Raw genomic sequence first — 27,751 nt, 5'->3', positions numbered from 1 at the left:
TTAGGATTGGCCGTAGCGAGGATATTCGTGAACAATCATGCAGTCACGCTCCCTGACATTTCTCAATGTAAACTGAAACGCTGAGACCAAGAATAGAGGTTCTAAATGATCAGAGAGAACGCTTATGCATGTTTTCGTGCTAGGGAATTCCCAGGGCTTTCCCCAGGAATGTGGAAGTAGTCCGTCAGTGTTTACGTCATTTCAAGAACACGGTCTCGTGAAAAACGTATGAACGTCAAATTGTGTCGTCCATACACTTATGAACGTCAATTTCGCGGTCATGTGACCGACCTCTCGTCCAATTGAAAAGCCGTATATCGTGTAAACTTCAAATTAAAAATTATTTAGAGGTAAACACTAATATTCGTCTCTGTGTGTAGACATCTTCTTCTGTAATATATTATTATTATTATTTTGTAGATATAGATACTTTTAAAGATATTTTTATTTAAGAGACTAAATGTTAGTCTAGCATTCTACCAACATTCTCAACCCTCTTCATATGTCAGTAAATGGTAGAACTGTCTGTGTGTGTAATTTACACTGTCTAATTTTAGTCAACTTCCTACACGAGTGTGAAACTAACACAAGGAAGAACAAATAATACATTGAATAAAATAATAATACAGACACGAACATGTAGACTTTCACACGTGATTACACTGAAGCGGTAATTACTCTTTACATGGAATAAGATATTGATTAGCTCATATGCGTCTCCCTCAGAGAATGGGCGAGCCTCAAACGAACGTCAAAACAACTCTGCAGGTAAATATCAAAGATGGCGGCCTCCATGTGCCGAGTTGTGTAATTGTTTTGAAATTCCTAAAGTTGAGGAATAGGTGAGTTATTTGTGTTTCATGCTAAATCAAATATATTTCTAGTGAATTGAAGACGTGTTTACTGCGGTTGTCAGATCATTTAATTGTCAAACACGCTAAGTTTCTTTGTATAGAAGTGAGTGTATGACCAAATTCAACTCGTAGCAATTTAGTGTAGGTGTTGATAACCAGTGGACCGACCGCTTCACGACGCTTGTAGACACTCATCCGTGAATAGCTGGTGAAACATCGACATTTTTCTGAAAGCACTTGCGCCAATTTCCCAAAGCCATTGCCTCTTGATTTGGAGTTCAGTATCTTGTTTATTTACCCTGTTATAGATTCTCGCCTGATCTATGTCCTTGTCTAGAAATGAATTTTTCAGACCCTAAACCCGAACGGCCCGAAGATTGAAGACCGCTGACACTATTTTATATCTTAATCTTGACAATGAAATTTTAGAAAATAATGTAATTCATCAACTCAGTTAATTGAACGTGGTGTCAGCGCTTTGAATAAGATAAAACCTTCTGTGACTTTCGAAACTGTTTCTAAGTTGAACACGTTGAACTGACTGTTTCGTTGTGGCACTTGAAAGGTCTTTTTGTGAACTATCTATGTGGGTGCATTTGCTTCCTTTGTTCCTTACTATGATCAAGATTATCCTTATTATCATCCGCGTTTTCGTTACTGTGATCCACATCATCCTTACTATGATCCACATCATCCTTATAGTTTCCTCTCCCTCACTTTCCTGTCACATAATCACCCGAAGAATGATTAAATTCCCTGTTGAAATGTTCTCTGACTTCATAGAGTTAGGGGGCACGGGTGGCCCAGTCGTCTAAGGCTCCGCGATTCGCTGTGCACAGTTGCGTCCCTTTGGCACGCCAGAAACCTATGATTGTGGGTTCAAATCCCGGTGGGGGCACGGGTGGCCCAGTCGTCTAAGGCGCCACGATTCGCTGTGCAGAGTTGCGTCTCTTGGGCACGCCAGAAACCTATGATTGTGGGTTCGAATCCCGATTCGCCCCGATTATGTTTCTAGGTTTGTCAGCACCATACCCGTGCTCGTGGGTTTCACTGAAGTGGTAAACGTCTAAGACCTGCATCACTTCAGGCTTTCCGCCCACATTAAGCTGACACGCCATGATATAACTGGAATACTGTTAAAAGTGGTGATAAGCCCAACTCACTCACTCACTCACTCACTCACTCACTCACTCACTCATAGAGTTAGACTGCATTGAAGCACAACTGGGTCGGACCCAACAAGAGAAGCAACATAAACACACATCTTGCCAGCTAGATTGTTTACCCTCAAAAGCCACGAGCATGCTCTCACATATGACGTCATCAGTATCGATGACGTAGGTACAGTGTCATGTGATCATATTTACACTATAGTAATGTGATGACTATAATTTTATAAATAGCAGTCATAACACCTATCATTCTTGCCGACTTGTGAAAGCAATGTTTTCAGTTTGCACCATATTGGCACATTCCTTGCAACTCAGGATCTTGTTGATTACAGAATGGAATGAGTGGTGCCAAATGGTGCTGTAAGTGTCAATAGACTGAAGTCATGTGTCACCCTGACTACCCGTTTCCTCAATATCTGTTACTATTTCACCCCTCTCTGATTATTTCTGTAACCTTTGAGGCATGCCACAGTAATTTTGCACTTATTAACTAGGGGTGACTATTGGTCTGGAAACCACTATTGCAATAACTATTGATATGGCTAGCAACTATTGCGATAAATATCGATAAGTTCAGTTTATGATAGATGGATTTTAGAGTTGACTTAAACCTTGGAACTGAAGTTTCCTTTGAATGTGATAACCATTACAACAAATAAAAAGTAAAGTTTGAGATATGACTGATTTGCTTTTTCTTTAACCTAATAGTTTAAGAAAAAGAAACTTCCACATTACCATGTGTAAATTACTACCACTCATGATCAAAAGAAAAACAAATTTGAACAGCATTGCATGTATTTTATTGATATGGTAACTACAATCAAAACTATAAATATTCCTAACTGAAATCGATACTATTGATCGGAAACTGATTTAACAATCGATTTATTGACTTTAAGTGCTTACCAATAGTAAAATATCGATATTTCGATTTAACGTGACACCCCTATTATTAACAGACATAGCTCAGTTAGTTAGCTTGACAGGCTAATGATCTGCGGGTCTCGAAGGTTTGAATCCAATGGATTATCACCATATCTGGTTACTTGTCTCGGGGGACATGATCTATGGCAGTGATTGTCCTAACAAGAAGTTGTAGTGCTAAGTCCTAAAGGTGCTCCAAGAAAACTAGAAGAGAGTGATGTTACCGTAATTGTTGCAGTAGCAAGCGATGCTGGAGAAGTTCCTGACGAGCCAGGTGTCGGAGTACCTGTGCCTCCCTGTGTGGACGGTGCTGCTGGCGACCGCCTGTCTGGTGTGGCTGCTCTACAGCGGAAGCAGAGGGATCAGTGTCAAGGTCAGGGTACATGAGTGAATGTTTCCATTAGTGGTGTAACGATACAGTGATACAGTATTGTATCCCAATATGAGGCCCATGATACAATACATGCATTCACAACCCCTGCATCGCAATACATAGGATACATTGCATTACAAGTTATATTGTGTTGGTTTGTTGTTTAACGCCGCACTCAGCAATATTCCAGCTATACGACGGCGGTCTGTAAATAATCGAGTCTGGACCAGACAATCCAGTGATTGATAGCATGAGCATTGATCCATGCAATTGGGATCGATGACATGTATCAACCAAGTCAGCGAGCCTGACCACCCGATCCCGTTAGTCGCCTTTTATGACAAGCATAGTCGCCTTTTACGGCAAGCATGGGTTGCTGAAGACCTATTCTTCCCCGGAATCTTCACGGGTCAGTTATATTGTGTAAAAACTGGTGAATAATAGCAGAAACTGTTCAACAACCAGCTTACACAGATTCTCTAGTGGTTCCTGGTTGGCTATAAATAGCATAACAGTCAGACTGCCCTTTAGCCTGTATGTTTCTGCCCTACAATATCCCCTCTTCAAATCTCTGAAATTTCAAAATATATGATTCAGGGTTGTGATTGACCTGTACAAAGAAAGGATATCGGGGATATGTATCATATCGAGGCTCCACCATATTGTTAGACCTCTGTGTCCCATGACTTGGTTGGTTTGTTGTTTAACGCTGCACTCAGCAATATTCCAGCTATATGACGGCGGTCTGTAAATAATCGAGTCTGGACCAGACAATCCAGTGATTGATATCATGAGCATCGATCCACGCAATTGGGATCAACGACCGTGCATCAACCAAGTCAGCGAGCCTGACCACCTGATCCTGTTAGTCGCCTTTTACGACAAGCATAGTCGCCTTTTACGGCAAGCATGGGTTGCTGAAGACCTACCGTATTCGACGTAATAAGCGCCCCGCTCTAATAAGCGCCCACGGCGATAATTGCTAAAATATTGGCTAGTGAACAATCCCAATTAGCACCCCTTCCGATTGATCAATGTACACAAGACTTATTTATTCGCGTATAATATGCATTCGTGTGTTATATGCACTCTTAATTATGGACAATTAAATTCTGGAAACATATATCTGTCGTATATAAACATTTCAGGCTGTCAGCATAAACCACGAAATATATCTTTCAATTCTGTTTTTTTTCCACCAAATTATATTCTAATAAGAGCCCCCTATTTCTAATTTTGAGAGCGCCCTGGGCGCTTATTACGTCGAATACGGTATTCTACCCCGGATCTTCACGGGGCTGTCCCATGACAGTGATGAGGTTTGGGAGTAAAAGATGAACAGCTTCATGTGCAACTAGCGGTGGCCCAATCGATCACAATCAATTCATCCATTGTGATCAACATCAATGCTGGTTGTTTTATATTGATGGGAGAGTCCTCTTTCGAAGACCAAATTATTCAATTTTCAACCATGATTTATCATAATGTTGCCTATGTCAAAACTTACTGGAGATCAAAATTATTTAATCATATGTTTTGGATATAGGCTGACCCTTCAATATGAAATAGTCTACAGTGATTACTGTGAAGAATGGAACTAGATACAAGTTAATTCAAAATGAAAACAGGATCAAGTCATGCTTAGTTGTAGCGTATATATCCAGAGTTTTCACTTTATTGTCATGCATACATCAAACATGTGTCAAACTGAAGTATTATTGCATATTATTTGTCAGGCTGTGTATTATCGTAACTAAAACTGTTTCTTATGTTGCCATGGTTACAGAAAGCTGTGCGTGACTATGAAACAACTAGTATTGCGGAAGATGAAGCAGAAAAACCTGCTGAAAAGACCAAATACCGAAAAAAACTGAGGGAGAAGCGGAAATTGAAGATTTTCTATGGAACACAAACTGGCAACGGGAAGGTGATCACGGTTCAAGTGCCTCAACACAAACAATAGTACACATATTTGGGGAGAGTCATGAGCATAATAAGACAATGGACATTTTATGATAGAATGTAAAGTGCTTTGCATTTGGTCTTTTCTGGGAGTGTCAGAGCTCCAGATAAGCTTTTGGTGTTGTGGGTATTTTACCCATGCATTTTAAAATCATTGGGTATCAGTAATTCTATCTGGGTATTCAAATTTCTGTTACCCACTAGTTTTTACACATGTGGGTATTTAAGTTAGATATTTAAAAACACTATTCATCTAGTCCCTGCAAACTGGTTTCGTGTGGGTTCGAGAGCTTTATAGGACTCAAAAATACCACGATACTTCCACAAGAAAGTGATCATGATGTAACTGTCATTGTGGAGTTTGGCAAGGTTGACGGAATGCCCGTTTATAATTTCAAAATAAGTTTGCTGATTTGCTAATCGAATACGCAGGGTTACTTCACAATATTTTGATGATTTACACAAGTTTTATTTTTGTAGCGTATCTGTAATGTTTGTTGCATATTTGATACGCTTGCATTTTATTTTACTGGGTATTTCTGCATTTCTGATGCGTATTTTACGCAGATACGCAGCTTATCTGGAGCTCTGGAGTGTCCATCCTCCCAAGGCAAACGTGTCCACTAGCCTAGTTTCTACCCTTGCCATTTCTCAAAGCCACTTTTCTTGGCTCGACCCTGGCACCACCTCGCATAGATCATGAGTTGTGCCCCATTGTAATGAAAACAAGATATCCAATCAGATCGTGTTCTTATGTCTTAAAGCTTCACAAAGATGGCGTCTACCATAGGTGACAACCTAGTCGATCAGATATAAAAACATTCGCAATGTCATCCATGACACAAAAACATAGGCAATCAGTGGGGGGTTTAAAAGATGAAAAAGACATATTCCTGTCAACAAAGACAGACAGCGGTAAATCACTTTCATACGAAGGTGTACCAGTCGTGGATGTTGATTTTGTGAGACGTTCTCTGAATGGACTATCGATATGTGCGATAGTCCAATCATATTTAGCACAGGAAAGGAGGCTTGATGTGGCTAGGGTGGAAACAAGACTTTGTCCCAGTCCTAGTCCCTTATGTTTATTTTAAGTATACTACTCAAAAGAAGTTAAGGATCACCCGATTCTTTCATATTGGTAATGTTAATTTGTCATGGCATGAGAGATTAACCATTGTAATATGAAAGAATCAAGTGATCCTTAACTTCTTTTGAGTAGTATATAATGTCTAAGATTGTTGCAGTTTCTAAAAAGTCTACTACATATATTTTTGACAGCATGTGCATTTGTAAATTGAATATTATGCATGTCTTATCTTTGAGCTGGAAGATAGGTCGTTAGACATTTTAGTAAAAAAATAAACATTGCCTATCAAGTGTATTATCTCCCTATCATCCTTCCCCGAGTCTTATTGTGCCATTCATTTATGAAAGTGAGCTGGTTTGTGTATGTTGGTTAAACGCCACACTCAGCAATATTTCAGTTTTATGACGGCGGTCTGTAAATAATCGAGTCTGGACCAGCCAATCCAGTGATTGACTTCATGAGCATTGATACACACAATTGGGATACGATGACACACATCAACCAAGTCAGCGAGCCTGACCACCCGATCCTGTTACAGCATAGTTGCTTTTTACAGCAAGCGTGGGTTGCTGAAGATTATTATACCCCGGATCTTCACGGGTCCGTTATCACCTAGACCATGCCAGCTATGTCTGTTATCACCTAGGCCATGGCAGCTAGTTGCCTCTTGCGACAAGCATAGTTTCTTTTTGCGGCATCTTCACGGGTCTGGTTCACGTTGGTCAATCAGGGATTCATCTTGACCTACTCAGAGGCCGATATTTGACCCTAAGTCTGCAGCAAATTGGAATTAAATACTTCCTATTTCATGTAAATGTAGTTCTAACTAATGAGGTGGCTGGTCAAGGTGAATTGTTATTCCCCTGATAACAGAATGAGACAAAAAAGAAGAGGCTTAATTTTACAATATTGTATTGAATGCAATGTCACAACACAATTTGTTAAAATATCTCTGAAAATGAGAACTTCAAAATTTTATAATCCAATTTTGAACAAAATAAGAAAAATCACAGTGGCATTTAGTTGGGTCTCCTAGATACATGTCTTACGAATGGAGGGCTGCAATTGTGAAAATATTTGAAACAAAGCTATGGTGGTAAATGCATCCTGGGTTTTTGCCATATGAGAATTGAAATATAATCCATTGGATAATCTAGAATGGTAAAGAAAGGGAATTGGTATTTGATCCATTTTTCAGAATTGTCATGATCATCATTGATAATGATGTCAGCAGGTTTATTAAACAGCTGTTATAATATGTTGCACAGTGCTTCACAGGAAAGATGGTTTCTCAAGATGCTAATTCACTTATTCTGATTTCTCCACAGAAATTCGCTGAGGTCTTGGCTGCAGATGTAGCGGACAAGGGTTATCAAACATCGACAGTTGACCTCAGGACCTATGACCCAGAAGATGACCTCTCTGAAGAGGTAATGTGTGTTCCGTCACTACTTCTTGTTGACCTGTGAAGATCAGGGTAGAATAGGTCTTCAGCAACCCATGCTTGCCGTAAAAGGCGACTATGCTTGTCGTAAGAGGCTTTCGGATGGTCAGGCTCGCTGACTTGGTTGATGCATGTCATCGTATCCCGATTGCCTAGATCGATGCTCATGATGTCAATCACTGGATTGTTTGGTCCAGACTCGATTATTTACAGACCGCCGTCATATAGATGGAATATTGCTGAGTGCGGCAGTAAACAACAAACCAACAACCATCAAACAAACAAACAAACAAACAGACTTCACAGGTTTTGTATGTACTATGTTCCTCCATCCCCAGTCAGTACATAGCCTAGTGGTTAAAGCGTTTACTCGTCACGCTGAAGACCCGGGTTTGACTCCCCACATGGGTACAATGTGTGAAGCCCATTTCTGGTGTCCCCCTTTCCTGATATTGCTGGAATATTTCTAAAAGCGGCATAAAACCACTCGCTGCAAACAACAGGTTTTGAAATGGGTCTGTGTGTAACTTAAGGTAGTCCTGTAAGCCCTACTCCATGCATGAACATTGTGCAAACCCCGATCTCCTTTTGCTTGGATACACCACTGTCAAGGTCTGAGGAGTAATTTTCTAATCAGTCTCTCAGTACAAATGAGACCTGTGAAGACCAGGGGTAGAAAAGGTCTTTAGCAACCCATACTTGCCTAAAAAGCAACTATGCTTGTTGTAAGAGGCGACTAACGGGTTCAGATGGTCAGGCTCACTGACTTGTTGATGCATGTCATCGTTTCACGATTGCATAGATCGATGTTCATGATGTCAATCACTGACATGATTTACTCGATGATTTGCAGACCGCCGTCATATAGCTGGAATATCGTTGAGTGCGGCATTAAGCAACAACCAAACAAACAGTACAAGCGAGCGAGGCATTCAGACGAGCATAACTGATATCTGTATCTCAAAAGGAATATATAATTGGGAATCCTGAATGCAGAAAATAAATCCTTGCCATTATATTGTGGATTGTTTCGACATTTCGAGGTGCTGGACTATAAAGGGAAAATTTGTGTTCTGTGATGATTTTCTTTTGCTAAGATCAACATTCCTAGTCTTGATAGGAAATGAAGCTGAATCATTTTATGTCTTTTAAATCTTATTGTGACGTAAGGTCGGAATGACGTAACACAAGAAATGCCATAGATGAAGATTGTTGATGTTATGATCAGTGCATTTTTCTATAGAGGTGCTCAAAATGATTAAGAAATAGTGGGAAATTATTACACTCACATGTGTGTCATGCTGATGTTCATCTGAGTCGCCGCCATCCACTGTGCAGAGTTGCATCCCTTAGGCACGCCAGAAACCTATGATTGTTGGTTCCAATCCCGGTTCGCCTCAATTACGTTTCTGGGTTTGTCAGCACCAAACCCGAAGTGGTAAGCGTCTGAGACCCGCATCACTTCGGGCCTTCCTCCCACATCAAGCTGACACGCCGTGATATAACTGGAATACTGTTAAAAGCGGCGTTAAACCAAACTCACTCACTCACTCACTCACTCACTCACTCACTCACTCACTCACTCACTCACACTCACTCACTCACTCACTCACTCACTCACTCACTCACTCACTCACTCACTCACTCACTCACTCACTCACTCACTCGCTCGCTCACTGATGTTATGAAACTCATTTAAGCATTCGTGTATTACCCTTTCTCTCACACAGGAAATACAAACATTCTGACACTTTTTTCATAATCTCTGTGTATTCTATACAAGAATGTCTGAGGGGCGGTGGGATAGCCTAGTGGTTAAAGCATTTGCTTGTCATGCTGAAGGCCCGGGTTCAATTCCCCACATTGGTACAATGTGTGAAGCCAATTTCTGGTATCCCCTGCCGTGACATTGCTGGAATATTGCTGAAATTGGCGTAAAACCATACTCACTCACTACAAGGATGTCTGCTTGTTAGTTCGTGATTTAAAGCTGCTGTTTGACATTTTTATCATATTGGGATATTTCATTTGTTTGAGAGTAAATCAATTATGTTTCAGACCGACCATTTGTGTGTGTTTATCATCTCCACCTACACAGACGGGACGCCACCAGAGGGCGCTGAGTGGTTCTACAAATGGCTGCAGGAAACTGCCTCCGACTTCCGTGTCCAGAAGACGCTGCTCAAGGGCCTGCACTATGCCGTGTTTGGCCTGGGAAACTCACTGTACACTGAAAACTATAATAAGGTAAAAACTAAAATGTTGCTCGACAAAATTGTTATCCCCTGCCCAACAAAGTTGGCGGGGGATATAGAAACGGGCTCCATCCGTCCGCCACGTTTCGTTTCCAGAGCATAACTCAGAAACCATTCAATATTTTCTCGTGAAACTTTGCAGGTCTGTCAGGTACATGCTGAACTTGTGCCATTTGCTATTTAGAAATTTTAGAAATTTTTATTTTTTACGTTTCCATGGCAACAAGATGGACTTAGGTTCTGTTAGGGTAGGGTTCGTTTCCGGAGCATAACTCATAAGACGTTTAATATTTTTCCATGAAACTTTGCAGGTCTGTCAGATACATGCTGAACTGGTGCCTTTTGCTATTTAGAAATTTTAGAATTTTTTTATTTTTTACGTTTCCATAGCAACAAGATGGAGTTAGGTTCCAAACTCTTCTTTTTTTTACAATTTCGATGACAAGTTCCACCTCGGTTAAAAAAGGTTAGGGTTTGTTTAGATTTAATTATGTCATAAAATCTGCAACAGGGGCGGGGGATATAGCCACTTTAGTGGCAAATTCTTGTTACAATTTCAATGTGTCGTTAAATATATGAATGTACTTTCAATGCTTGTCTGGCAAGATCATGACAGTGTTGACGACAATGTGCTTGTCAGTGGTTGTCTTTGTAAATGACATTTTGGTATGTGGTTCCAGGTGGAGATGCTTGTAACTTAATACAGTAGAACACGGATATAATGAACTATGTGACCGCAGAAATCATTTCGTCTTACTATTGCCAGCCATGATAACACGGGCGAGTGAACTGACACTTTGACAGAGTCACGTGAAATATATATGTTTAATGTTTGTTGTACAGACAAGATTAGTCGTATCTGTATTTACACGTACAGGTAAGATTAACGTAAGGTAAGGTTGAATCGTCACTGCTGATTGAGCTGATTCTCCACTGACTGCGTATAGCCAATTGTCAGTGACACTTGACACTGAGTGAGGTTTCTCAGTTGGCTTTTCACGTCACTCTTTAGTGGTATTTGGGCATGTCAGGGATTAGATACCAGTTTCCTATATACGTTTGTTCGCTGTAGAGAGTTTGTTATGTTCGTAAGTTTCATATGATAATATATGGAGATAAATCCGTTTGCTCTATCTTTGTTCGTTATATCTACTGTACTCTGTTCTACTGTATGTATATTGGGGATTAATCTTTCTTGCAGCATATTAAGACCCATATTAGTATTAGATCCAATGGTCATTAGATTCACCGACTATCAGATCCGCTTAGACTATTCGACCTATTTACTATTTGACCCATGGACGATAACACACAGTGACTATTATACCCATACAGACCCTTTGACTATTTGATCTATGGACCATTAGACCATTACAGACCCTTTGACTATTTGATCTTTGGACCATTAGACCATTACAGACCCTTTGACTATTTGATCTTTGGACTATTAGACCCATATAGACCATTCCACAAACATAGACCAACAGATCTATTGACTTTTAGACCCATATGGACTAATAATAGGATAGACTATTAGACCCATATAAGTTTTTAGACCCTTACAGGACTTCACTTCATGGATTATAACTGTTACAGGTTGCCAAGAATGTGGACTCATGGTTAAGAGATCTTTCTGCACTCAGAATTGAAGCTGTTGGACTTGGAGATGAAAACGTGGCAAACAGTGAAAACGCAGGTAAGGAACACTTGCAGATTACCTTGCAATATGAAAATACTTTGCAGTGTCCTTTTTGTATGTTGTACCCCAACAGGTATTAGAGGTCATGAGTGGTCCGTTGTCCCAAGGGGGGCAGAAAAGGTCCCCACTATCCCATGCTTGTCTCCCTGTGGAGATTCCAGGACAGAATAGGTCCCCCCTATCCCTGCTTGTCTCCCTGTGGAGATTCCAGGACAGAATAGGTCCCCACTATCCCCTGCTAGTCTCCCTGTGGAGATTCCAGGACAGAAAAGGTCCCCACTATCCCATGCTTGTCTCCCTGTGGAGATTCCAGGACAGAATAGGTCCCCATTATCGCATGCTTGTCTCCCTGTGGAGATTCCAGGACAGAATAGGTCCCCGCTATCCCCTGCTTGTCTCCCTGTGGAGATTCCAGGACAGAATAGGTCCCCCCTATCCCTGCTTGTCTCCCTGTGGAGATTCCAGGACAGAATAGGGCCCCATTATCGCATGCTTGTCTCCCTGTGGAGATTCCAGGACAGAATAGGTCCCCGTTATCGCATGCTTGTCTCCCTGTGGAGATTCCAGGACAGAATAGGTCCCCACTATCCTATACTTGTCTCCCTGTGGAGATTCCAGGACAGAATAGGTCCCCACTATCCCTGCTTATCTCCCTGTGGAGATTCCAGGACAGAATAGGTCCCCACTATCCCTGCTTATCTCCCTGTGGAGATTCCAGGACAGAATAGGTCCCCACTATCCCTGCTTATCTCCCTGTGGAGATTCCAGGACAGAATAGGTCCCCACTATCCCTGCTTGTCTCCCTGTGGGATTCCAGGACAGCTTAGGTCCCCACTATCCCTGCTTGTCCCCCTAAGGAGATTCCAGGACAGAATAGGTCCCCACTATCCCTGCTTATCTCCCTGTGGAGATTCCAGGACAGAATAGGTCCCCACTATCCCTGCTTATCTCCCTTTGGAGATTCCAGGACAGAATGGGTCCCCACTATCCCTGCGTGTCTACCTGTGGAGATTCCAGGACAGAATAGGTCCCCACTATCCCTGCTTATCTCCCTGTGGAGATTCCAGGACAGAATAGGTCCCCATTATCGCATGCTTGTCTCCCTGTGGAGATTCCAGGACAGAAAAGGTCCCCATTATCGCATGCTTGTCTCCCTGTGGAGATTCCAGGACAGAAAAGGTCCCCACTATCCCATGCTTGTCTCCCTGTGGAGATTCCAGGAAAGAATAGGTCCCCATTATCGCATGCTTGTCTCCCTGTGGAGATTCCAGGACAGAATAGGTCCCCGCTATCCCCTGCTTGTCTCCCTGTGGAGATTCCAGGACAGAATAGGTCCCCCCTATCCCTGCTTGTCTCCCTGTGGAGATTCCAGGACAGAATAGGTCCCCACTATCCCTGCTTGTCTCCCTGTGGAGATTCCAGGACAGAATAGGTCCCCATTATCGCATGCTTGTCTCCATGTGGAGATTCCAGGACAGAATAGGTCCCCATTATCGCATGCTTGTCTCCCTGTGGAGATTCCAGGACAGAATAGGTCCCCACTATCCTATACTTGTCTCCCTGTGGAGATTCCAGGATAGAATAGGTCCCCACTATCCCTGCTTATCTCCCTGTGGAGATTCCAGGAAAGAATAGGTCCCCACTATCCCTGCTTGTCTCCCTGTGGGATTCCAGGACAGAATAGGTCCCCACTATCCCTGCTTATCTCCCTGTGGAGATTCCAGGACAGAATAGGTCCCCACTATCCCTGCTTATCTCCCTGTGGAGATTCCAGGACAGAATAGGTCCCCACTATCCCTGCTTGTCTCCCTGTGGGATTCCAGGACAGCTTAGGTCCCCACTATCCCTGCTTGTCCCCCTAAGGAGATTCCAGGACAGAATAGGTCCCCACTATCCCTGCTTATCTCCCTGTGGAGATTCCAGGACAGAATGGGTCCCCACTATCCCTGCTTGTCTACCTGTGGAGATTCCAGGACAGAATAGGTCCCCACTATCCCTGCTTATCTCCCTGTGGAGATTCCAGGACAGAATGGGTCCCCACTATCCCTGCTTATCTCCCTGTGGAGATTCCAGGACAGAATAGGTCCCCACTATCCCTGCTTATCTCCCTGTGGAGATTCCAGGACAGAATAGGTCCCCACTATCCCTGCTTATCTCCCTGTGGAGATTCCAAGACAGAATAGGTCCCCACTATCCCTGCTTGTCTACCTGTGGAGATTCCAGGACAGAATAGGTCCCCACTATCCCTGCTTATCTCCCTGTGGAGATTCCAGGACAGAATGGGTCCCCACTATCCCTGCTTATCTCCCTGTGGAGATTCCAGGACAGAATAGGTCCCCACTATCCCTGCTTATCTCCCTGTGGAGATTCCAGGACAGAATAGGTCCCCACTATCCCTGCTTATCTCCCTGTGGAGGAATCCAGGACAGAATAGGTCCCCACTATCCCTGCTTATCTCCCTGTGGAGATTCCAGGACAGAATAGGTCCCCACTATCCCTGCTTGTCTACCTGTGGAGGAATCCAGGACAGAATAGGTCCCCACTATCCCCTGCTAGTCTCCCTGTGGAGATTCCAGGACAGAATATGTCCCCACTATCCTCTGCTTGTCTCCCTGTGGAGATTCCAGGATAGAATAGGTCCCCACTATCCTGGGATTGTTCATATGCGCCTGCAGTAGGGAAGGGAGGAGTGCTCCTCTTATAATATATAACTCTAAATACATATTTTTGTTCTACCTAGAGAATTATTTTGTGCAAATTCATTTCATTCTGTGCTTTATCATGTTTATAGGACTAGAAGAAGACTTTCAGGCCTGGAAGAGGCAGTTTGTGAAGGCAGCGAAGCCTGTGTTGAACGGTCGGACCGTGAAGCGGTGTGTGGGGGAGAAGTGTGGCGGCAAGTGCGAGTGTGTCAAAAAAACTGACACAACAGAGGCTGATGGGAAGGCCTGCAGCAGCGACGGAGAGTGCAGCAGCGATGATCAGGTCGGTGCAACCAAAGTTTCTGAACATCACATGACATTTGTTTGGACGGATGAGGATTGATAAGGACATATAGCCCCAGCAACATATACAAATGACTAAAATGCATGATGAGTTGATGGTTTTATTCAAACATCTTCAGAAAACTAGATGCAGTTCAGTGACCAAAGATTCACATTTCATGAAATGTCAGCTTGGGTTAAGAACAGGTGTGGTAAAATATATTTCATGAAAATATTGAAATCTGGTCTTTTTCAAACATTTAAGTCAACTTTCTTGCCATGATGTTATTTATACATGTTATAAGTCCTAAATGTAAAACATTAAGTTTCCACTGACTGTGAAGTAGCCATCAGATTGGAAATTTGACACTTTCAGTGGGTGAAGAGGCTGCCATTTCATACAGATAAGGGGGCGGTCGGGTAGCCTCGTGGTTAAAGCGTTCGCTCGTCACGCCGAAGACCCGGGTTCGATTCCCGACATTGGTAAAATGTGTGAAGCCCATTTCTGGTGTCCCCCGCCGTGATATTGCTGGAATATTGCTAAAAGCGGCGTAAAACCATACTCACTCACTCACTCACTCATACAGATAAGCCATAATTCCTTGTAGCTTGTTGGTTGTTTCATAATAATTTGAAAAGCGGGTAAAGTGGACTGTTGACTGTCTCATACTGACCCCCAGCTACATTGTCAGAGTTCTTTTAAATACACTGTAGGGTTAAGACTTGATATTCATTTTCCACTATTCTCACGACTCAGAATTTTATGTTGTATACAAAAGCCCCTTGCTACTGACATTGATACTTACTTACATGCTCTGCAGGTTTTGTTTGAAAGCAGTAGTGAGGATGAGAAGGTGACAAGTACGTCCAGGTCCAGCGCTGGGGTTGTCGACCTGGAGGACCTGGGAATGATAATGAAGAATGTCAAGAAGGTAGGCATAACACTCTGATGAAGATGTTATTCGGTGTTATCACCTAGGTCATGGCAGCTATATCTGTTATCACCTAGGTCATGGCAGCTATATCTGTTATCACCTAGGTCATGGCAGCTATATCTGTTATCACCTAGGTCATGGCAGCTATATCTGTTATCACCTAGGACATGGCAGCTATGTCTGTTATCACCTAGGACATGGCAGCTATGTCTGTTATCACCTAGGACATGGCAGCTATGTCTGTTATCACCTAGGACATGGCAGCTATATCTGTTATCACCTAGGACATGGCAGCTATATATGTTATCACCTAGGACATGGCAGCTATATCTGTTATCACCTAGGACATGGCAGCTATGTCTGTTATCACCTAGGACATGGCAGCTATGTCTGTTATCACCTAGGACATGGCAGCTATGTCTGTTATCACCTAGGACATGGCAGCTGTGTCTGTTATCACCTAGGACATGGCAGCTATGTCTGTTATCACCTAGGACATGGCAGCTATATCTGTTATCACCTAGGACATGGCAGCTATATCTGTTATCACCTAGGACATGGCAGCTATATATGTTATCACCTAGGACATGGCAGCTATATATGTTATCACCTAGGACATGGCAGCTATGTCTGTTATCACCTAGGACATGGCAGCTATGTCTGTTATCACCTAGGACATGGCAGCTATGTCTGTTATCACCTAGGACATGGCAGCTATGTCTGTTATCACCTAGGACATGGCAGCTATATCTGTTATCACCTAGGACATGGCAGCTATATATGTTATCACCTAGGACATGGCAGCTATGTCTGTTATCACCTAGGACATGGCAGCTATGTCTGTTATCACCTAGGACATGGCAGCTATGTCTGTTATCACCTAGGACATGGCAGCTGTGTCTGTTATCACCTAGGACATGGCAGCTATGTCTGTTATCACCTAGGACATGGCAGCTATATATGTTATCACCTAGGACATGGCAGCTATATCTGTTATCACCTAGGACATGGCAGCTATGTCTGTTATCACCTAGGACATGGCAGCTATGTCTGTTATCACCTAGGACATGGCAGCTATGTATGTTATCACCTAGGACATGGCAGCTATATCTGTTATCACCTAGGTCATGGCAACTATATATGTTATCACCTAGGACATGGCAGCTATGTCTGTTATCACCTAGGACATGGCAGCTTTGTCTGTTATCACCTAGGACATGGCAGCTATGTCTGTTATCACCTATATTGCCTGGTAGTTGTGATATTTTATCCATTAGTCCAGCCAAAATATAACCCCTGATTTCCTTTCATAGTCAGTTAACTCCCTTGCCTCGGGAAGAGACGCTGATGCATATTTAGAACATGCATTGTCTCCTTGAAGTGATTTTGTTTGAAATAAGCCTCTGTTCACACCAGTGGATGGGAATCCTGAAGGATCAGATGCTAATGGGACTGTTAACTGAGAGCCTCACCGACAACTTGGGTTGTATACTCCCTAGGGAGCTGAGAATAAAATAAGCATGCACACCGATCCATTGATGTAAAGGTGCTTGTGAGCTGCCTAGCTGGAAGTCAGGCTATGTAAATAAATAATGTTATATTATCTGTTTGTTGATATTTTGTTGATGTTGTTGATGTTCAGAACAAGCAGGTGGAGGTGGATGAGGATGAGGATGTGTCGTCCACGGAGCCGAGGGAGATGATAACGCCGCTACTGCGACAGTCACTGGAGAAGCAGGGCTACAAGCTGATTGGTTCTCACTCCGGGGTCAAATTATGCAGGTGGACAAAGGTCAGAACTTATTAAAAAAAATTAATTCAACTGAAAATGATTTAGGCATGAAATGGGTGTATTAACTTTGCTGATTTAATAATTCATACGACAGAATTATTTCCCCAATATGTAGGGTGTCAAAATGAAAATATGAATATGATGATATATGAATACAATGAAAATATTGATTTCGCTGCTACACTGTTTCTTATTGATCCATTCATATAATTTTGACTACTATTTTGGAATCTGTTTCTGCAGATGTTCGAAAGAAATTATTCTCTGGCATTGATGTTTTATAGTCCATTACTGAAATTCATAAACTGACTCAGCTGCAAGAAGAAAGCACCGTTCTCCACATGATTTCAGTTTACTGTAACAGTTGTTTATTTTCTGGCGACAAAAGGATTTATCAAGGATTCCAAACCAAGTGCCTCTAGCAGGCAACGTAGGAAAAACTATTAATATTTTTCAAAATTGGATATTTTTTTTAAAGTTCTTACTCTCAAATTAGGAGGTATATTTAATATTGCATTCAATGCAACAGTGTAAAACTAAGCACTTAAGTCTTCTCGATAACTTTACTGGTACTGTTATCAGTGAAATACAAGTCACCTCCACAAAGCATTGGCTATCGTTGGTAATACCTATATCTACAGGAATTGCGAAATTTTCTAATTTGGGAATTAGTGTTGACTTTGGCTGTAGACTTGGGCTGAATAACAGCCTCTGAGCTGGTCTAGATACATCATTTGATAGATAATCCAAGTAATTAGAAAAAGCCAACCTTTTTCAGACATGTTTTGTGGTAACTGTAGAGGGAGCTGCCGAGTATCATTGTTGAAAATGTCAACATGCTGAAGGTCTGGGTTCGATTCCCGACATGGGTACAATGTGTGAAGCCCATTTCTGATCTCCCCCGCCGTGATATTGCTGGAATATTGCTGAAAGTTGCGTAAGACCATATACTCACTCAGTCAATGATTGAAAATGCCTCAGATTAACCTGATAATGACAGTCATGGTGCAGACGGCGACCGTACATACATGGATGAAGTGTTTTATTATTTTATGTACAGCTCTTAATACAAAGTTGAAACAAAGTACTCAAAACAAAGGATTGAATTGAGAATAATGTCAACATGGTAATAGGAATGCAATCTCATTAAAATCAGTTCTTAGTTCTCGCTATCGCTAAACAAAGAACTGAGGACATCCCATTACGGGTCACGTCAGAGCGACCTTTCATCCGACCAATCAAAGTGTCGCTTACCAGATCATGAAAGTGACAGTCGGAATGTGTTTTCTAATCATGCAACCTCGAAAACACTAACACAGTATTTTCCGAACGACAGTTATGGCCAATACGACTGATTCCATCAAAATTATCGTCTATCTCTCACTTCAGTGGGATAAACATTTGAACGGAGGAGGCGTTGCACAGTATGTGGGAAGCACTGCCATACAATCGCAACCATATATTAGACATTCCGGAATGTTCTTGTGTTCAGTTCTTAAAATTTTAATCGAGAACTGTGTGAACTGATCTTTCAAGTGTAGTCTGAATGGAAGTCGCCAGGTTGAAACGAATGCCGTAAAGCTCGAAAAAGCTGCTTTCTAATTGGCTGATGTCGACTTCTTGTTAGTTATTTCAGTGGTCGGTCAAAGTTCGCGAAAGGTCGTTCTGACATGACCCCTAATGGGATGTCCTCAGATCTTTGTTTAGCGGCAGCGAGAACTTAGATCAGATTTTAACGAGATTGATAGGAATGCTATTTGAGCTGAGTTGGTGCTGGGCTGTAAGCATGCTAAGGGAAGACATTGTCCTTCAGTCCATGTTGCGGGGCAGGGGAGGCTGCTACAAGCACACCTTCTACGGAATTGAATCTCACCGCTGTATGGAGACCACGCCCAGTCTGGCCTGTGCCAACAAGTGTGTCTTCTGCTGGAGGTAAGTGTCTCTGTGTGTCTCCTTGGCGTGTCTGCTGTGTCACTGCTTAGCATGTCTGACCTGTGTGTCTGCCCACTTTGTGTCTGTTTCTGTGTCTGTGTCTGCCCATTTTTGTCTGTCTGTTGTGTGTGCCTGCTGTGTATCTGTTGTGTGTGCCTGCTGTGTGTCTGTTAAAAGTCTGCTGTTTGCCTCTACGTGTCTGCTGTGTGCCTGATGTGCATCTACGCGTCTGCTGCGTGCCTGATGTGTATCTACACTTCTGCTGTGTGCCTGATGTGTATCCACGTGTCTGCTGTGTGCCTGATGTGTATCTACGCCCCTGCTGTGTGCCTGATGTGTATCTACGCATCTGCTGTGTGCCTGATGTGTATCTTTGCGTCTGCTCTGTGCCTGATGTGTATCTATGCGTCTGCTGTGTGCCTGATGTGTATCTAAACGTCTGCTGTGTGCCTGGTGTGTATCCATGCGTCTGCTGTGTGCCTGATGTGTATCTACACTTCTGCTGTGTGCCTGATGTGTATCTTCACTTCAGCGGTGTGCCTGATGGTGTGACTGCAGTGTGTATCTGTTGGCAGCTTGATGTGTGTCTGTTACTTGTCGGTTTTGTGTGTCTGTACTAAAGGACTGGTTTGTATGTGTGTATTGTGTGAGGATGTTAATGAGTTGCTTGTTGTCTCTCCAGACATCACACCAACCCTGTTGGCACAGAGTGGAAGTGGAAGATGGATGATGCCGATACTGTCTTCCAGGGGGCGCTCAACAACCATGTTGGTCTCATCAAGCAGTTCCGAGGTCAGTGAACACTTTCTCTTCCAGTTTTAATGTCATAAACAGGAAGCACTGGTGGTTCAGTCATCTAAGGCACTACAAGCTGTACGGAGTTGCGTCGCTAAGGCATGGCTATGATACTGGGTTCGAATCCCAGCTTTGCCTGTATTATATACCTAGCTTTGTCAGCACCTTACTCATACTCATTGATTTCACCAAAGTGCTAAACATCTAAGACCTCTCACTCACTCACTCACTCACTCACTCACTCACTCACTCACTCACTCACTCACTTTCCTCCCACATCAAGCTCTTAAGGCGTTAAACCTCACTCACTCACTCACTCACTCACTCACTCAAAAATGCAGAAGTGATAGCAAAAGTGAGTGACAATAATATATATTCACTTAGCAGCGACAGTGATCAAGCTTCCAAAATGAGCTAGGCAGGGAATCGGGGATGATGAGCAATCCTCACATGAAAGCTGGTTCCAAAGCGATGAAATTTGTGAGAGATACGTAAACACGCTATTGTCCCCTTACAAGCTTCTGGAAATTTCTATACCATGCCCTAACCACATAGAACATTACGGAAATTCCTGTAACATACTATCACCGTCCGTGGAATGCCGGACCACAAGTTTACACACCACACTAGCATCTAGAAATAGTAACTTCCTGACGACTGATCACTGTCCAAAAACAATGCAAAGAGTATCTACCGAATCCTAACAGAAACAATGAGACACAGTGACACAATCATTGTTAAACAATAAAATACATTGCATTATATAAAAGGAATGTATTCAACAGTAAATTGCCACAAATTTAAAATTATTCCTTAATATGTCTGCCAGGAGTGCCCGGAGTGCAGCCCGAGAGGTTTGCGGAAGGCTTGGAGCCCAAGCACTGCGCACTGTCCCTGGTTGGGGAGCCCATCATGTACCCAGAGATCAACAAGTTCATCAGCCTCCTCCATGGCAAAGGCATTTCCTCCTTCCTCGTCACCAACGCCCAGTTTCCAGATGCAATCAAGTAAGCAGAAAGCTCTCTCAGTCGCACATGCTTCTGTTCGCCTCGGCAATGTAAACACTGTAAATCTTGAAATGAATGTGTGGCCAAATTAATGTGAGTGCTGTCTGCTGGTATTTGAAAGCTTTGTTTCCTGATGTGCTGCATGGTAGAGCGTCTGCCCGGAGAGAGGAAGGTCCGGGGTTCGATTCCCAGCCGCGTCATACCAAAAGACGTTAAAAGATGGTACTCGTTGTTACCCTGTCTGGTGCTCGGCATTAAGGGGCTAAAACAAGGACTGGTCGGCTCGGAGTCAGTATACTGTGTCTGAGTGGGGTATTCATGTTAAACTGGCATGGTATCTCAGTGTGCTAGTACTATAAATCGGCATCAGTTCGGACTAGTACAAGCAGCCACACACTCACACAAACATACACGTGCATGCATGTCGCTATATAAGTGCAATAATCTTGGACGCACCTGATGTGCTGCACTGAAATGTGGCCTACAAGTTAGTGATGCAGTAGATGAGGATGTTCTGTTGTGGAGGGCATTGTTTTGTGTGCAGTAGGTCAGGGTTCATAAGCACAACAGATGACACCGTAAATCATGAAATTAATGCGCCAACCCCCTGGGCTAAAGCGTGACATGAAATTAACGCGAGTAGCCATACCTTTGAAGTTGAAACATCAATCAGCAAGCAATACACCAGAACTGACGTAGAATAAATGTGCGATCATGAATTAGTATGGGGTGATAGCAGTTCCGTTGAATATCATCACAAAGTTGAATACAACTGCTTGACATGTGATCTAACTCCCATAAAATCAAAAGCAGGAAGTTCAAAATATGGCATATTCAAAAGAGACGGTTCAGGTCACTGACGAAGGTTGTAGAGGTTCCATGTGTTGTCAGCTCAGTCATGTGAGTGTGAATGACCATTGTCATGTGTTCACCACGACACCTGTTTCTGAAACTTGACATTGGAAATACACTGATCACTAAAAGTCTGGTTTAGAATTGGACTTTAGCAACCTTAGCTTGTCCTAGAAATCGACCAACAGGATCAGTTGATGCTTGTCTTTGTATGCCATTTTCATGGATGGATGTGCATTATGTCAATCCCTGGATTGTCGTGAAATGTTAATTACTGTGTTCTTGGGTTACAAGCGAGACATGTCTATCAGTGATCTATCAGACCCGTGAAGATCCGGGGTAGAAAAGGTCTTCAACAACCCATTCTTGCCGTAAAAGGCAACTATGCTTGTCATAACGGGATTGGGTGGTCAAGCTCGCTGACCTGGTTGATGCATGTTATCGTATTTCTATTGAGTGGATCAATGCTCATGATGTCAGTCACTGGATGGTCTGGTCCAGACTCAATTGCGTCCATGTCACCATCATATAGCTGGTGGCAGTCGGGTAGCCTCGTGGTTAAAGCGTTCGCTCATCCCGCCGAAGACCCAGGTTCGATTCCCCACATTGGTACAATGTGTGAAGCCCATTTGTGGTGTCCCCCGCCGTGATATTGCTTGAATATTGCAAAAAGCGGCGTAAAATCAAACTCACTCACTCACTCACTCACTCACTCATATAGCTGGAGTATTGGTGTGGTGTTAAGCAACAAACAATCCATCTTGTGTGTGTCAGGGACCTGAGTCCGGTGACCCAGCTGTATGTGAGCGTGGACGCCAGCACCAAGGAGAGTCTGAAGAAGATCGACCGCCCGCTGTTCCGTGACTACTGGCAGCGTTTCCTGGACAGCCTGGAGGCCCTGGCCAGCAAGGGGCAGAGGACTGTGTACAGACTCACACTGGTCAAGGCCTGGAACACAGAGGAAGTGCAGAACTATGCCAGCCTCGTCTCCCGGGGAAAGCCAGACTTTATTGAGGTCAAGGTAGGAAAAGGTTGTATGTCTTTATGATAGTCTTGGAGTCCTGGGGCACGGGAGTTAAAGGACTCTAAAAGTCTAATTTCCACTCCTCGGGAAGAAGGCGGCAGTGGGGTAGCCTGGTGGTTGAAGCGTTCGCTTGTCACTGCACAAACATTGGTTGGACTCCCCACATGGGCACAGTGTGTGAAGTCCTTTCTGCTGCTCCCCCTGTGCCTGAAATGTTGTTGAAAGAAGCTGTAGGTTCTTATGTAAGAGTAAATGTGTTTCACCTGAACATTTGTTGTGGTGGAATCGATATGCCAGGGGTTTTGTTCCTGAGGAACCAAACTCTTGAACATTTGTTGTGGTGGAATCGATGTGCCAGGGTCCTTAAGAACCAAACTCTTGAACATTTGTTGTGGTGGAATCGATATGCCAGGGTCCTTAAGAACCAAACTCTTGAACATTTGTTGTGGTGGAATCGATATGCCAGGGTCCTTAAGAACCAAACTCTTGAACATTTGTTGTGGTGGAATCGATATGCCAGGGTCCTTAGGAACCCAACTCTTGAACATTTGTTGTGGTGGAATCGATATGCCAGGGTCCTTAGGAACCAAACTCTTGAACATTTGTTGTGGTGGAATCGATATGCCAGGGTCCTTAGGAACCAAACTCTTGAACATTTGATGTGGTGGAATTGATATGCCAGGGTCCTTACGAACCAAACTCTTGAACATTTGTTGTGGTGGAATCGATATGCCAGGGTCCTTAGGAACCAAACTCTTGAACATTTGTTGTGGTGGAATCGATATGCCAGGGTCCTTAGGAACCAAACTCTTGCCATATCAATTCCACCAGAACAAATGTTCAGGGAGAACATATTTACACTCACGAAAGAGCCTACTCATTCATACACTCACTTACCAGATCAGGCACAGCACTATTCATGGCACATGGTCCCAAAGCCTTGATGAATGAATTAATCATGAGAATTTTCTAATTCACCACCACTCGCCTGTTTCTCTAATTCCCACTTCTAGTTGCATCCTGTTATGAAGACAATATCAACTTCACAGTCTGCCTGACCAAAAAACGTATACGAAATTAATTAATCGTTTATCGTAATAATGCAGCACAAACCCAGCCCATTCTATTATCTGCCAATCAGGGAACAGGAGTCCCTGAGTGGGAGTGGCCTGATTTTGTTTCAGCTAATTGTAAAGGACACAAAACAAAGATGGCTTGGTTACCATGGTTACGCAGTCAGATGCCACAGAATCATGTGTAGTTTATGTATTCCAATTTATTTGCTTTGTTCCAGGGCGTGACCTACTGTGGGGAGTCCAAGGCTTCCACTCTGACGATGGCCAATGTCCCCTGGCACCAGGAAGTTGTCAGTTTTGTACAGAAGCTTGCAGATGCTCTGCCAGATTACGAGATAGCATCAGAGCATGAACACTCGAACTGTATCCTCATCGCCCACACCAAGGTAGGTCACACTCATTAGGACTGTTTAAGCACAGGAACATCTATCTGGATAACCTGTTTGTGATCCAAGGCCGAGCAGGTCCAATTAGCACTCTATGCTTCAAAGACCCAAGGCCGAGCAGGTCCAATTAGCACTCTATGCTTCAAAGACCCAAGGCCGAGCAGGTCCAATTAGCACTCTATGCTTCAAAGACCCAAGGCCGAGCAGGTCCAATTAGCACTCTATGCTTCAAAGACCCAAGGCCGAGCAGGTCCAATTAACACTCTATGCTTCAAAGACCCATGTCCGAGCAGGTCCAATTAGCACTCTATGCTTCAAAGACCCAAGGCCGAGCAGGTCCAATTAGCACTCTATGCTTTAAAGACCCATGGCCGAGCAGGTCCAATTAGCACTCTATGCTTCAAAGACCCAAGGCCGAGCAGGTCCAATTAGCACTCTATGCTTCAAAGACCCAAGGCCGAGCAGGTCCAATTAGCACTCTATGCTTCAAAGACCCAAGGCCGAGCAGGTCCAATTAGCACTCTATGCTTCAAAGACCCAAGGCGGAGCAGGTCCAATTAGTACTCTATGCTTTAAAGACCCAAGGCCGAGCAGGTCCAATTAGTACTCTATGCTTTAAAGACCCAAGGCCTAGCAGGTCCATGTTGTGCTCTGTGCTAGTTGTAAGCCCCAAGGCCAAATAGGTCCAATTAGTACTCTATGCTTTAAAGACCCAAGGCCAAGTAGGTCCATATGGTCCTCTTTGATCGTTGTTTGACCCAAGGATAAGTAGGTCTAATAGTACTCTATGCTTGTTGCAAGGCCGAGTAGGTCAATATAGTACTATATACTGGTTGCAAGTAAAGAAAGGTCCATTTAGTACTCTATGCTTGTTGTAACATACCACTACAATGATGATTGAGGATATTCTGTGATATGAACATTGCATTATCTAAATATATTAATGAATAATTCTTTCTGTTGAAAGTTGAGGAAAAGTGAAATCTCCTCTTTGCCAATGGCTGATCTTGCTTTTACATGTTGTTATTCACTAAAAGAAGATTGGCGAAAGTATGTATAAATTTCTTCTCCTACAGTTCAAGATCAAGGATGAATGGTGGACATGGATAGACTATCCTCGGTTTCATCAGCTCATATCAGAATATAACCAATCAGGAGGCCAGAAAACATTTACTGCAGAGGACTATATGGCCCCAACTCCAAACTGGGCAGTGTTTGGAGCTTCGGAGAGAGGGTTTGACCCGGTCGAGACTCGGTTCCATAGAAAGAAGCAGAAGGACATCAGTGGCTGCTAACACCTGCTGTCTGACCTTATGTCTGACCATGTGTCTGACCCTGCTGTCTAACCTTGCTCTCTGACTTGTTGACTGACTCGGGTGTTTAAGGGATGGGAAGTTTAAGGATGTACAGATGTATACTGATTAAATGGACAACTGGAAGGACTTGGATGTGGATGTGTGTGTGGCATTTTGCTGTGCAGAGTAACATCCCTTAGAAATCTTTGATCCTGGGTGAGAATCATGTTTGTCCCCAATATATACTTGCTTATGGGTTTCAGTTGACATCAAAGACCCTCATCCCACTTCAGGCTGACACCAGTCGCGATATAACTGAAATACTGTTTAAAGGAATGTTAAACCAAACTTACTCACATAATACAAGACATATTGATATGCTGTGGTCGTAGTTATAGAAGCTGTTTGGTCCTTTCCCCCAACCCCCAAACCCCAACCCCAACCCCAACCCCAACCCCAACCCCAACCCCCCCCAACACCACCAATTTCTAGAACATCTGTGAATCTGTAAGTATCTTTTATGAGCACTGCTCCCAAGCTCCCAATATAGCTCTAAGACTGGACATTTACATGACAGTTTATCTATGACAACAAATTGAACTTGTTGTGTATAGATTTTGTAAGCGTGCCATTTGTCATTTTCCTAGCCCTGAATGCTTCTTGCAATGAATAGGGTACATGTCTTAAGCCATTATAAATTCATCATCAGATTTTCACCCCTGCTCCCCTCATTAGCAAACACCAATCCTACTTTATGTACATCATTTTCTTATTCCCGATTGCAAATACTTACATGAAGAGCACTATTCTCTTGAGCCTCACTTATCCGGACACTAGCATTTTCTCAAATATTGTCCAGATTACCATGTTTCCAGATATCAGAATCCATTGTTAAATGACAAGAGTTACCTCCCTTCTCAAATTCTACCGAGGCATAAAATGCTCTATTATTATACTGTGCAAACACTTAGACACCTTGACATTGCATTCTCGATGGGATCACGTGATACCTGTCACTTTGATGGCGGCCACCGGGTACTAAATTAAAACAAACGCTGTCAAGCGTGGTCACTGTGCGGTAAGGGGGACACAAAATAGTATGTATTTTACACTGTTGGTAAATAAAATTCACTGTCCGGATCCAAATTCTCGGATACAAGAATCCTTTTATGAATTATTTTTTTGTTCATATATCAATCGTCTGGAAGGCAAGGTTTCTGGGTATGTTGGGTCTGGATAGCAGGGTTGTGTGTCATTGGACCCATCTGGATTTGTTGTAAGATCCCAGCCACGTACCGTTAAAAGATGATACTTGTTGTTACCCTGCCTTACATTCATCGTTAAAGGGATAAAACAAGGATGGGTTGACTGATACTGGAATAATATCAAAGCATTTTCCACTCGATGGATTTTCTGTTGATGCTTTGGATATTTGTGATATGATGTAACGCAGTTTGATTATGACTGAATTGTTTTTGTAAAATTTGTTTTTATTATGTTTTATTTTGTTTTATAATGTTTTATTGGCCCATTTGTTTTAGGAGTTTGGTGATTTGCATGAAATTTAACTGGGCCTATAAAATGCAATTTATACAACATGCGGCTTTATTTTACAACCTGGGTTGGACTTGTGAAAAGTTCTCCCACACTGTTGATGTGTTGGCTTCAATACAATGATTCAATACTCTCTGAATTCACTATTTTGATATTGAAGGAATTGTCCATCATTTGTGAGAAGGTACATATTTCATTATATCACCACCTTCATGTTTAAAGTGGGGGCACGGGTGGCCCAGTCGTCTAAGGTGCAGCGATTCGCTGTGCAGAGTTGTGTCCCTTGGGTAAGCCAGAAACCTATGATTGTGGGTTCGAATCCCGGTTCTCCCCGATTATGTTTCTA

The 27,751-nt window shown here is 42.9% G+C and overlaps 1 protein-coding gene across 3 annotated transcripts; it reads left to right on the top strand.

The window, feature by feature from the left end:
- Nucleotides 1–636: 636 nt before the first annotated feature.
- On the top strand, nt 637–27,751 carry LOC124133414 (S-adenosyl-L-methionine-dependent tRNA 4-demethylwyosine synthase TYW1-like). 3 transcript variants are annotated; one of them, XM_046497823.2, is made up of 15 exons: nt 637–768; nt 3,189–3,323; nt 5,110–5,250; nt 7,704–7,805; nt 9,878–10,066; nt 11,671–11,770; nt 14,565–14,758; nt 15,579–15,689; nt 17,335–17,484; nt 19,298–19,416; nt 20,099–20,208; nt 21,041–21,218; nt 22,845–23,091; nt 24,389–24,556; nt 25,633–27,751. In XM_046497823.2, the coding sequence occupies exons 2-15, from the start codon at nt 3,198–3,200 to the stop codon at nt 25,849–25,851; spliced, it is 2,154 nt and encodes a 717-aa protein (XP_046353779.2). In that variant the 5' UTR covers nt 637–768; nt 3,189–3,197; the 3' UTR covers nt 25,852–27,751. The 3 variants fall into 3 exon arrangements, with proteins under 3 accessions (XP_046353779.2, XP_046353780.2, XP_046353781.2); XM_046497824.2 differs by having other exon boundaries at nt 755–842; XM_046497825.2 differs by having other exon boundaries at nt 765–842; nt 3,192–3,323.

This window comes from Haliotis rufescens, unplaced genomic scaffold (assembly GCF_023055435.1).
Source record: "Haliotis rufescens isolate VD_foot unplaced genomic scaffold, xgHalRufe1.0.p SCAF_21, whole genome shotgun sequence".
NCBI classification, from domain to species: domain Eukaryota; kingdom Metazoa; phylum Mollusca; class Gastropoda; order Lepetellida; family Haliotidae; genus Haliotis; species Haliotis rufescens.
Note: the sequence above shows the minus strand (reverse complement) of the source record. Positions and strands in the feature narration are given on the sequence as shown.